The sequence below is a fragment of the Dermacentor andersoni genome, chromosome 8 (assembly GCF_023375885.2).
Source record: "Dermacentor andersoni chromosome 8, qqDerAnde1_hic_scaffold, whole genome shotgun sequence".
In the NCBI taxonomy this organism is placed as follows: Eukaryota; Metazoa; Arthropoda; class Arachnida; order Ixodida; family Ixodidae; genus Dermacentor; species Dermacentor andersoni.
Window position 1 is genome coordinate 112,908,051 of NC_092821.1, and position 12,526 is coordinate 112,920,576.

The 12,526-nt window shown below is 48.5% G+C and overlaps 1 protein-coding gene across 1 annotated transcript in view; it reads left to right on the forward strand.

The window, feature by feature from the left end:
* LOC126529212 (cytochrome P450 6a9-like) overlaps positions 1-12,526 on the forward strand; it is an 80,643-nt gene that overhangs the window by 34,363 nt on the left and 33,754 nt on the right. Inside the window, exon 2 of the mRNA XM_055069858.2 lies at positions 6,844-6,943. Coding sequence (XP_054925833.2) covers positions 6,844-6,943 — 100 coding nt within the window. The remainder of the gene's footprint in view (positions 1-6,843; positions 6,944-12,526) is intronic.

The following is a 12,526-nucleotide window of genomic DNA, read 5'->3' on the forward strand; positions in this document are numbered from 1 at the left end:
CGATCTATCGTCGCGACGAAAAATTCGACCCGTGACTTATAAAACACCAGTCAGAACATTGTCCCTTCAGACACAGCGATCACCAAGCGGCGTCCGCGCCCACTGCCTCACCGCGCGGGCAGCCAGCGGCGGAGCGTATAAACCAACTCGACCGAACTCCGCAATGCCGGCATGTCAGGGGACAAACGAATACAACGCAATCTAAGAAACCTCCTGCGTAGTGCCTAGGCTGAGTCATATATTCAAGGAGCAAAAGCCCCCAGATTTTCTCTCTCGCGCCCGCTCTTACTCGCGCCTGCGCAGAAACGTCGAGCTCCGTCAAAAGTGGCACGCCCCGTTGTAGCTGCTAGCGGATGAAAATACGCGCCCGGGCCACCCCTCCCCACGAAGCCTTGCGGGCGACGGAAGGCGGCGCGCTTCCTCCCTACTGTCATCAGTTGCGTGCAAGAGATCGAGCCGCAATCGCAGATTCCCCCTCGCACGATTTTGCTTGCACATACAGCATACGGCGCTCGGCGACGACTTCATCGGCCTTGGACTTTATACGAAAGTTCAGGGTGACGCCGACAGAAACGGTGTCGGCGACGGATCGAAATAGAAGCAATGCAATGTATGCGTGATAACTTGGTGCTCTAACCTTGATATCGTGGAGGCCGAGTTTGGGTAATAGCACGGTGCGACGCAGCGTTTCGTAACATTACGTGAAAGCTATCTAGATGTGGTTCTTTGAATTTGAATGCGTTCTGTGGCGCAGTTTCTCTTTCTTTCCATTTTTAGACGCTAACAACGATTATGAGGGCGCTTTTCTTCCCGTAGGCTTATAACGGGCGAGCCCTCTCAAATGAAGTGTTGTCTAGTTCTGGCACGTTCGCCCGAGCCGACTCGGCTAGATTTTGCATTCTTTCCAATCAAACTTTAAAGCCTATCCCGAAATATGTTGCAATTCAGTCTTAATCAGTGTAGGGCACGCAGTGCTCCTCCTCATGCCCGAGTGCTTGACGTGGGGCAGAAAGCTTCTTGGAATGATAAAAGTATTCTCAGTGCGTCAGTGTAGCAATTCGTGGCGTCCTCGAAGCTGGCGAGCTTCGGTACACCTGCGCTCCAGCGCATGCTGGTCTATACGCGGCAAAGGCGTTTGACCCTGAAACAACGGGTAACGAAATACCTTGCGACAGCTTGAGATAGGAAAATTCAGCGCAAGCGCTCCTTTGTCGTGCCCGATAGTACGCACGCTCGACGAGCTTTTGCAAGCGACCACCGTTGCGCCACCATTACCCGCATAAAGAGTAAATCGGTTGTTGCAAAAGAATCTCGCGGTGTTCTGCGGGGGCCGCTTAGTCTTCTGGCCGTAACTGTTTCACTTGACACCGCGTCGTTGCTGTGGAGTGCCGGAAAGACCGAGCTCCAGAGCGGATTGTGCGGACTGTTCGCGATGTTCGAGTATTTCTCGGCTTCGTTCGTCCTCTCTGCGGTCTTGTGCCTGTGCTATGCCGCCGCTCGCTGGTTGATCAGGTGAGAGATCTCGTTTTCCAGGGAGCAAGGGCCGTATGAAACGCAAGAAACAGAGAAACAAACAAACAAACAAAAACGCGGCATTTGCTCAGCTTTCCATCTCGGACTGACGCGTAGTTCTGGCTTCGAAGTTCGGCGTAATTCCCTCCTATTCTCAAGCGCACCTCGACTCAAAGAAAAAAAAAAAAGACATGAAAGTTCTTCCTCCGCTCAACCGAGTTGAGGACAGCATCGAACCTTCACTGAAGAAGACGTTCCTTTGCTGCAGAATAACTGCGGAGCGTGAATGCAACGCAGTGACCTGTGTGGTGTAGACGTCGCCCTGCCATGCACTTTCTTGCGTCCAAGTTTAGAGCTCAGCGGAGGCAAAGCTTCCAGATATACGTCGAGAATATATTCATCGAGGATGCATTCGTGAATAAGTCCCTGAGTTTTGCACGATGGGATCGCATCATCCGCGCAGATTTCCACGGCGCGCAATGGGACATGCAATCACAACGTTGGAAAATGCCTAAAAAAAGATGCACACGCCTTTTTTTTTCATTCTCGTGTTGCCGCTAGATTAACGGTCGTTATTTACCCGCCGCAGTGGTCTAAGTGGCTGTGGCTTCGCGCTGCCGACCTCGAGGTCATGGGCAAGATCGAGGGCGCGGTGCGGCCGCATTTTCGATCGGGGCCAAATGCTAATGTGCGACTGCGCCGTGCATTTGGTGTACGTGAAAGAAGTGCAGGTGGTCGAAATTATTCGCGAGTCCACCCCGCTATGGCATGTCTCATAATCAGGGCGTGGTGTCGGCGCTTAAAGCACTTGAATTTAATTGTTACCAATCGTTATTCCCACAGTGGGCAGCAAGCGAGAGGAACGTGATCAGAAATCGCAGCATCATCTAAGTGCCTTGGTTGTATGCAGCAGAAACGTTATAACTACTTGAAACTTTTAACGATTTCGTTTGATTTAAGTGCATGTGACAAACTGCTTCCCGCGCTTCCCCCCCCCCTCCCCCTTCCTAGCCAAGATTTTATTACAAGACATTGAAAGGTTTAAGCCAACAACTCTGACTTAATCACTTTGAGTAGAAAGGCAGTCCTGTTAATTAAATTACTGATTTGAGAGGCTAAAAATTGCATTCCGTAGTTGCTGCGAGCTCTCGGGGGGTTACAATTTAGCCTTCTCTCAAGTTGCAGCAGGCCTCTTTTATGAAGCAAGTATCAATCGCCCACGACTCAAATATTCTTGCCGGAAAGGCTCAATGGCAAGCCTTACATAAGCAATATGTGAATGAGAAGTACATATAGGATCTCTGGCGTCCTGTTTGGAACTGAAAAGCTGGCCAAGATTATGCATTGCTCCTGCAGGGCAGCTTTGTTTTGTAGTCTTCGTAGTGACGTTACAAAGACATACAAGCCACTTTGCGGTTTGTATGTTTCTGGCCGTTTATGGATAACTTGGAATAGTGATATCACTACTTACCACTACAAATACATTAAATGCATAAACATGCAAAAAAAACGCCTTAGAGGTTCTAGAGCATTGCTTTACCACTTTAACTTGACTTTCTGGTAACCTTTAGTGTCCCTTTAATGCTGAACAAAATGTACCGCTTTTTCTGTGAGTTACACCATGGTTTGCTGAGGGACAAGTTCGTCACTGAAATGTGCAGCGCGTCTCTTGTCGTAACGCGCAAGCTATTGCTTACAAAGGTATCAACGCGAGGTTGGTGTTGCCGGAATACATTTCGCTATGTATTACTCACGAGAAAACAATAACCTAAACGGCAGTGAACGAAAGCCTGTTAATGCTTCATTTTAAAACCGGCGGGTGCATAGGTTTTTAGAAGAAGCAAATAAACTCTATCAAAAAGAATGGTCCGGCAAGTTTGTTTGTGGTGGCCTCAGGTGGCAGCTCCAAGTGTTTGGACTCTGGCGGCACCTTCGGCTTGCCGGACAGCCCAGAGCACGTCTTTCAGCTCCGAACTTTTGAGACCCGCCTCACAGCTGTGGCGACGCGAACGGAGAAGGTCCCCGGCGGCCTCCGCAGCCGGGGCGGCGTTGGCGTCGGCGTAGGTGTTTAGAAAAAAAATTATTCCGCGAAAGGATGATACAAACGTTGCGAGCTGCGATGGCGGTTCTAGCTAATCCTTCTTGTTGCCGGGTGACGTCATTACGGGTAAATTCAATGAGCGTAGATTTATTTATCATGAACCTATCTTAATTTCTCATAAAGCTAAACATTTAGACATTTTATTACCAGGCTCTGTAGCAAGATCTCGTTCTGAAATTTACGGTCTAAATTTTAAGGGATGAATTTTTTTAATTCTTTCTTGCAACGTTGTCTTTCCACGATTGTCTTTCCATGGGATGCCTTTTATAAGCGTGTTTCATGACACCTAAACGAATAGTTGGGAGTAACCCCTGGCCAATTTGTCCTCTTTCCATCTTCATCTGTTCTGAAGCTCACATGTTGTATATCTCTTCGGCCTACCTCATTCGATAGGTCTGTCTTGTCGCCCCGTGCTGGTATGTTGTCTCCTTCGCGTAAACACCGCTACCGTTAGCGTCGTTGACACTGAGGTGGTTGACAACTGGGCCAGGGGCACTGTGCCGTTACAAGTACGAGCAGTCACATCAGTATAGATGACTGGCATTGACGTCATCATGGCCGCTATTTTGGCGCACTAGCACGTCAAAAATCTGGAGCATGCTTAAGCGTCGCCTTTAAGAGCGGAACGCGATAGCATTCAAGGACCCCTGATTGCTTTTCAAGCTTCCCAGCAACTGCGGCTTATGTAACCGTAGCGTTTACTGGAAAACGCTGGCGGCGAACATTATGCACAAAGGTAAACTTTCTAGTAGAAACGCGGCCTCTTGCGTGGGTTGATCTTCTGTTATTGCTTCGCACTTTTAATATTTCAGTCTGAGAAGAGCTAACATAAACGATAGGGGCTGTCGGTGTTTTTTTTTTTTTCATTACATTTGTTGGTGGACTGGCGCTCCCAAAATTCCAAGCAATAACATTGTGAAGAATGCAAGACCAGGTATGAGCAACTTCGGTGGTAGAGAAGTGGTGGCGTATGCGTGGTTCAGATTTAGGTTCGAAATTCTTTTTTACAATGCGGCGTCTGACGCCAGACGCGGGACGCCGGATTTTCTACGACACGGGGCGGGGCCCTTAACGCTCTCGCGTTAACTGGTTTGTTAACAATAGACGTCAACGCACGATACCAGAAAATGCGTGTCTTGCGCAGAGCGTTGAACTGATAAAACAGTGGAAAACGATTACCGTCAAACCGCAACGCAATATATGCGTGATAATTATTCTAGTGCACTGACATCATCGTGGCTGCTATGCACGGGTACTAGCACGGCAAGAATCTGCGTCCCTGATGACACGTGAAAAACTATCTATACTTTGCATGCGTCCGGGTAACTTGTATAATGGTCCGACTGTGTGGTGATTACTAAAAAAAAAAGTGAAAGGAATGAATGTTGCATGGTAGCTGGAACGAAGCGCATCCCTTGAATATTTTCTGGAAGGCTATCTCGAACATATTTCTTTGGTTGAAACGAGGTGGCCTAGACCTAGAGGTAACCTTACAAGCACGAGGTGGCCTAACAAGTACGATGGGACCTCACAAGCACGAGGTGACTTCACAAGCACGAAGTGATCTCACAAGCACGAGTTGACCTCACAAGCACCCACATGGCCAGAAATGCGGTCTATGAGGCGCACCATGCGCTGTTGTGACTTCGGGGTGGAGGACGAGAGACGGACTCTTGGGGCAGACGAAGAGAAAACGAAAAGCTTTCTGCAATATCTACGCATCTAGCAGATAGATATCGCACATGTAGCGGTAGGAGAGCACCAGACTGACTTCGCAGCCTCGTGGCGACTCTCTCATCTTGTCTACCCATCGCCCGGAGGACGAGGCGGGAAGAGTGCCAACGTCACCTGCATCACATTCCTTCTTGTCTTAGGAGAAGTCTTTGATTGCTGGTGCTGGGTGCCACCGGGTCCGCCACTTCGACCCGCTAGAAGGCGTCAACAGTTAAATGGAAGTTTGAAGGCTCCAATGGTGGAACAGAGGCTAAACCCTCAAGGGGCCGATGAGTCAACGGGAGTTTCAAGCGTAGCACAAAGGCAGCCACGTCAGGAGCACACGGGGCAAGCGCCCGTCACCTCCATGATAGGCACGCAGTGCCCACCGTGGTTGCTCAGTGGCTATGGTGTTTGGCTGCTGAGTACGAGGTCGCGGGATCGAATCCCGGCCACGGCGACCGCATTTCGACGGGGGCGAAATGCGAAAGCACCCGTGTACTGATATTCAAGGGCGCGTTGAAGAACCCCAGCTGGTCGAAATTTCCGGAGTCCTCCGCTACGGCGGGCATCACAATCAGAAAGTGGTTTTGGCAGGTAAAACCCCGTAATTTAATTTTACGATAGGCACGCAGTGTGGCCCAACAACACCTAGCGGCCCTGTGCACGCGGGTGATCACAGGACGCTGCGTCACTTAACGGGAATCGCGGTTCAAAACAAATTGACTGTCTCGAAGAAACGCCACATCAATTCTCTGCTGTTTTGTATTAAATCTCCATATGTTTTCTTTTTTGCCGTTATATTATTGTGCATGGTCGACCCACTGGTGTAATTAAACTATTCAGGAACCTGTCGGTGGACGACAATTGAGAGAGGGCACGAGGCATATTGCGGGTCTCGTGTTCCGGATTTGCATGATATGCGCACGTCCACATTCGCATCTTTTAAATCGTGCCCACTCCGCCAGCCCGCAGTGTATGGTCCGCGTAATTTTTTTTGGTATTAACGAGAAGGGAGATAACTTGAAAAATACGAAAGCTCAGCGCACTGATTGGCGTAGGGCTGCTTACGATCATTTTCAATTTGTAGCGCATTACTACGGTTCTACGTTTTACGAATAATCCGAGACAACGCGTGTGAAAGAAAGCATCGGTGAAAAAAAAAGGGAAATGCAATTCCTATTTATCCGAAAAGCTCCTACTTTCGGTAATATTGCTCGTGTTCAGGTGTAGAACGCTTGCGTACCGTCCACGATGGATGCGCGTGAAGCAATACCGGGTGGTCAGAATTAATTCCTAATTCCGCAACACGGCGTGTATCGTGTTCCAGTCATGGTTCTTGCGTGTGAAACCCAATACTTTATTTTAATTTTAGCTTTTGCGTGCCTGTGTGAGTGTGTTCGTAGACTCAGGTAGTCGGAGAAAAAATAGCGGCTTTGCGAAGTGCCGCTACTATACTTTTTTTTTACTGCATAATATGCATTACATGTACAAAACATGTACTCTCACATTCGCAGTGAGCGCAGGAAATGTTTCGACGCTTTCGACGGCACAGGGATTCCGGGACCACGGCTCGGCAGTCTCGTCAATGGCAACGCAGACGAGTACTGGAATCCGGTGAGTGAAATTGTGGCCTCCGAGCTCAGGGCTTCACGGAGGTCTGTAGGGAACGTCTTGAACCACGCAGCAGACGACAAGCTGCCAGATGGCGGCCTCACGAACCCCGTTTTTCGAAATAATGAGTCTGCATTCAACACACAGGCACTGATATTTGCGGAGATTAAACTACTGGCCTTGTTCTGACACTGATCTGCGCCAGTACCACGTTTCCAAAAAAACAGCTGCGCTCACCAGAAATCAACTTCCTTTGCCTGTTATTTTTTTAATTTGGAGGAGTGGCAGGAACGCAGTACGACAAAATAAATTTGTACAAAAGCATGCACAGTGCATCATGAAGCATCCCAGTATCAGAAAACTTGCACACTGCTCACTAGTTTCTTTTTCGGTACTGTGATAACACATTTGTTTCCTTTCTTTTACACATTGTGCCATCGGGTTCTCGCAGCAATTAGCACACTGACGCGTCAACTAGGAATCAATGTTTTGCCAAGGGAAAAGTGAGCATGTATTTGTTGTCGCTTCAGGTATGACTGTTCTTTCTCTCGTATACAGATCGCATTCAACATTTCTGTTACGGTTTTCATGTGCTTTTTATTCTTTTATGTATGCATCCACTTTGTGTACCATGTTTACCCTGTGCGCTTGAGTGTTTTGTGCACTGGGAACGGGTCGGGGAAGGGGATTGACACTTAGTCAGGCATTCGTGCATTTTTGGCAGCCTCTTTTACAGAGATTTTTTGTATTTTTTTCTGTCAAAATAAACATTAATTCAGTCATTCCTTCAATCAAAGTCGAACAGACAGGAAACTAAACACGGTATAAATAAATACCAAGTGGCGTAGAGCAATATGTGAAGAAAAAAAACAAGTGTGCAGGCCCAAAGCACATGTTTATACAATGCACGTGTAACGCAATCCATGCTAATCCAATGTTTAGTGCAGCGCTTTTGTTTCAAATACACGCTACACAACTAACGACGATGCGACCGGCTGTGTTTACTTTCACTGAGTACAGCGTGAAGCCTCGTGCAGTGTTTGTGTTTATGCGCCGCAAAGGTCAGAAACTTTTTTCGCGCGCACTCTTCGTGATTGTGCCTTACAGTGCTCACAATCAATGTGGAAATGAAAATACCGAGTCTAGAGGGTCCACGGAGTGAGAAGTTTGCGGGGCGATGTCGCAAGGAGGCAGGCGATGTGCAGTGCTCTCCGAAGAAAGAATGCTTCTGGTTCATGTACGCACGAAAACGCGCGGCGTATATCTATATAATTGCATTCAGGCATTCTGTACTTGTCTCAGTGCAGTGGCACGAAACCGTTCTGGGGGAGCAGCCACGAATGGCGCACACACCGAGCGGCACATGCCAGATAGCTAAATCGAAGAAAAATAGACCGAATCAAGCAATCCATTGGATGTAATCCGCTATTTTATTAAGAGGTAGCGTCAAGAAGAAACAGGTCAACCTAGAGGCAGTAAGATTAAAAGCAGACAAATGCAGGCTGGCACTTGCAAACAAATATGCAGCCTTAGAACAGACAGATGAAGATGACATAGAATTCAATGAATGAAACCGTCACTAGGCTGGCTTCAGAGGCAGCAATTGAAGTGGGAGGCAAGGCACCAAGGCAACCAGTAGGCAAGCTTTCCCAAGTAACAAAGGACCTATTAAAGGAACGACAAGTAATGAAAGTGTCCAACTCAAGAGAAAAGATAGAATTCGCGGAACTGTCAAAACTGATTAACAAGGCGAAAGCAAGGGATATTCGAAATTATAACGTGGGAAAGGCTGAAAAAGCTGTAAAAAATGGGCGCAGCCTGAAGTCAGTGAGAAGGAAACTTGGCGTAAGACAAACCAAGATGTATGCACTGAAAGATAAGCAGGGTAATATCATCAGCAATCTAGAAGGTTTAGTAGCAGCAGCAGAAGAATTCTACACTGACGTGTACAGCACGTAGCGGAGTCAGAATGCCTCCATTCGAAGCAGTAATGAACAAGATACAGAAACTCCTCCTATAACTACCGGTGAGGTCACAAGGGCCTTGCAAGACATGAAACAGGGATACCAAAACCGCTGCAGTGTTGGAAATGCATGAAGTTTGGACACGTGAGTAGTGTGTGCAAGAACACTACCGTGTGTTCTCGCTGCACTGGGCCCCACACCACTAACACGTGCAAGGCCAATGTGCTGAAGTGCACAAACTGTAGCGGCCCTCACGATGCATCCTCGAAGGAATGCCCTTTGATACGAAAGGAAATGGCAATATTGAAAAAAATGGTTAGAGACCACTCGTCTCACCGAGAAGCAGCAGCACCTATTAAGCGACGACGATCACGTCGCCGACATCGATCAAGAACCTCCAAAGCCTCTGCAGAACGCCAGCCGCGGACATTACCACCCGCTCTTCCGCCCCGGCCAAACGCAGTCAGCTCAAAGGACACAGGTGCATCGAACAGCACGGCTGCTGACGCTTGGCCTGCGCTCCCGCGGCTACACGCCCCTACTGAGCGAAATCAGAGCTCTACAGCAAGGGATACCTCATCTGTTCCTGATAAATTGTCAGACCAGGATCAACAAGTTGTTGTCATGATAAGCTCTCTGATGAGTGCTATTCGTGTTCTCCTGGACAAGCTACAGACACCAACAGCTCGAAGTGCGTTGCAAGTGCTGGATGCCATCAATCCGGTTCTTGAGAGCCTTCAGAAGTCCAGTGCTTGAGGGCTTCTACAGCAGAACCACGGCTCATCGACAACAACAGCGATCGTTCCGGGATTATGTCAGAAGTGCCTCCATATTCCAATGGAATGCGAGAGGCTTGAGGTCACGTATTTCGGAGTTGCGGCAGTTCGTGTTTGACAACCACTTCCCTATACTGGTTATCTGTGAACCGAACTTATCAGCCTCCATAAGACTATCAGGGTATGAACCTTTTGTTTCAACCACGTGTGTCCGAAGTAGTAAGGTTTTGGTTTACATCCGCAAAGACCTTACGTATTTTTCCCAACCCGTAGCGCCACACGACGGAAACCAATATGTCTGTATTACTGTGAAAAAGAAGAGGCTGTCTTTTACTCTTATTGGCGTCTACCTATCCCCAACCAGTCAGTTTGATAGCAAAAGACTAGAAGATATCATGACTGCTACTCCCGGTCCTTGGATAATAACAGGGGATTTCAACGCTCACCACCATATATGGGGAAGCTCCAGGATAAACTCGAGGGGCAGGTCACTAATATCTTTTGCATCTGACCACAACCTCTGTCTTCTAAACGACGGAAGCCCGACATTTCTGCGAGGAACGACGTACAGCAGCTGCCTTGACTTGACTTTTGTGTCACGTTGCCTGACTTCGAGCGTGCAGTGGTTCACCGATATTGAAATCCATGGAAGTGATCACATTCCGACCTATGTGAGAATCGATGGATTAGACGCCGCATTACCGGTTGTATCCCGCCAAATTGACTGGTCAGTCTTTCAAGCTCGTGTAGAAGACTCATGCAAGAAACGTATTGCACGCAAATTAGAAGAAATAATTGCTGACGCAATGCAAGATTGCACGCGTTGCTTCACACATTCATCAAAGCGTACAGAGAATGACATTGAGTTGGAAAGGCTTCGTGCACTACGTCGCCGAGCTGAAAGGAGGTACAGGCGCACGAAGTCAATTCTTGACCTTAGAGAAGCTCGACGTATGCAAAAGAAGATAAAGCGGCGAATGGATAAGCTAGCGGATCAAAGATGGAAATGCTTTTGCGAGTCACTGGACCCCCGCAAGCCATTATCCCGTGTGTGGCGTACCCTACGGGGTCTTAGCTCAAGCTCCCAGCAACGACGCCCTTTCAACGCCCTTGCTCTCTATGAAAACCGCCGCGAGATAGAAGTTGCAGAGGATTTTTGTGCGAAAGTCGCCGGCGGCACAAATTTAGCCTTTGACATGACTTTAGGTGACATCCCCGGTCCACGAGAACAAGTATGGACGTTCCATTCTCTATGGACGAGTTAGAAGCTGCTATGGCGCTCTGTAGGTGTTCATCTTCACCAGGGCCCGATGGGATAACATATAGTGCTTTGCGCCACCTAGGTCAAGAAGCGCGAAGAGAACTCCTCAGCCTTTTTAACAGCTCATGGCGAGATGGTGTCGTCCCACAGGAATGGAAACGAAGCCGCCTGGTACCGCTATTAAAAACTGGAAAGTCACCGCTCGAACTGGCATCGTATCGGCCGATAGCACTTGCCAGCTGCGTCGGGAAACTCATGGAACGTATGATCCTCATGCGTCTCGAGTGGTACCTTGAACACAACAAAATTTACCCTGACTCAATGGCGGGATTTCGACGAGGCCGTTCATCGATTGATAGTGTCATCGATCTGGTATCATCTGTAGAACAACAAAAATCTCGGAAGCGATTATCAGCAGCACTCTTTCTTGACGTGAAAGGCGCCTACGACAATGTTTCCCATCAAACCATTCTAGACGCACTTCTGACAGTTGAACTAGGAGGGCGAGTATATCGATGGATCAGAAACTACTTGACACAAAGGTCCTTGTTCGTGCGTACGGAAGATGGTCCGACTACCGACCACTACACATGCCGAGGCGTTCCCCAAGGCGGTGTTCTAAGCCCTGTTCTTTTCAACCTCGCGCTTCTTGGGCTGGCTGAATCCCTACCGGAAACAGTGAGTGTTTCAATATACGCCGACGACATCTGCATCTGGACATCAGCGGTCACTCGCCTGCAGGTTCGCGCAAGGCTACAGCAAGCAGCAACACAGGCATCTGACTATCTTCGGACACAAGGGCTTACCATCTCAACAGAAAAATGTGCGTTAGTCGCTTTTACGCGAAAAGCGATGTCTGGTTATCCAGTGTACATCAATGGCCAGCCTATCTGCTACAAGAAAAATCATCGGTTTTTGGGTGTCATTGTAGACCGGGACCTCTCTTGGAGCCCTCAGGTTGCCCACTTGAAGAAGAGGCTCACATCTATTGTTCACATCTTCAAGTTCATCGCCGGCAAAACATGGGGATCGTCAGTGGGCTCCATGCTACAGTTATATCGAGCACTCTTTATCGGATTTCTACGCTATAGTTCTCCCGTGCTTGCTAAAACATGCAAGTCAAATCTTCGAGAACTTCAGAGCGTGCAAGCACAGGCACTACGTGTTTGCCTAGGCCTTCCGCGGAGCACCTCAACAGCAGGAACCATTATAATGGCTCAAGACCATCCGATCACGACTTACATCAGCACCGACTCGCTTAGGGCCCATGTTCGTCATATTTCACTGATTCAATCAAGCTTTCTTGCCTGTCTGCCAGAACGACGACCACAGGCATCCTTCTCCAACGAGGTCAGCAAGCATCGTGCCTCCCTACCATCGGGCTTCACACCATCAGCGCGTTCAACCTCAGCTTTGTGGTGTTTAAAACAACCTCGAGTGCGTCTTACGGTTCCAGGGATAAGAAAGAAGACCGACCTGCCTACCTTGGCCTTGAAGCAAGCAGCTCTGGATTGTTTGCACACTTTCTACTTTGACCGCGTCCACATATATACGGATGGCTCTTCCACCCAGACCAGCTCCACCG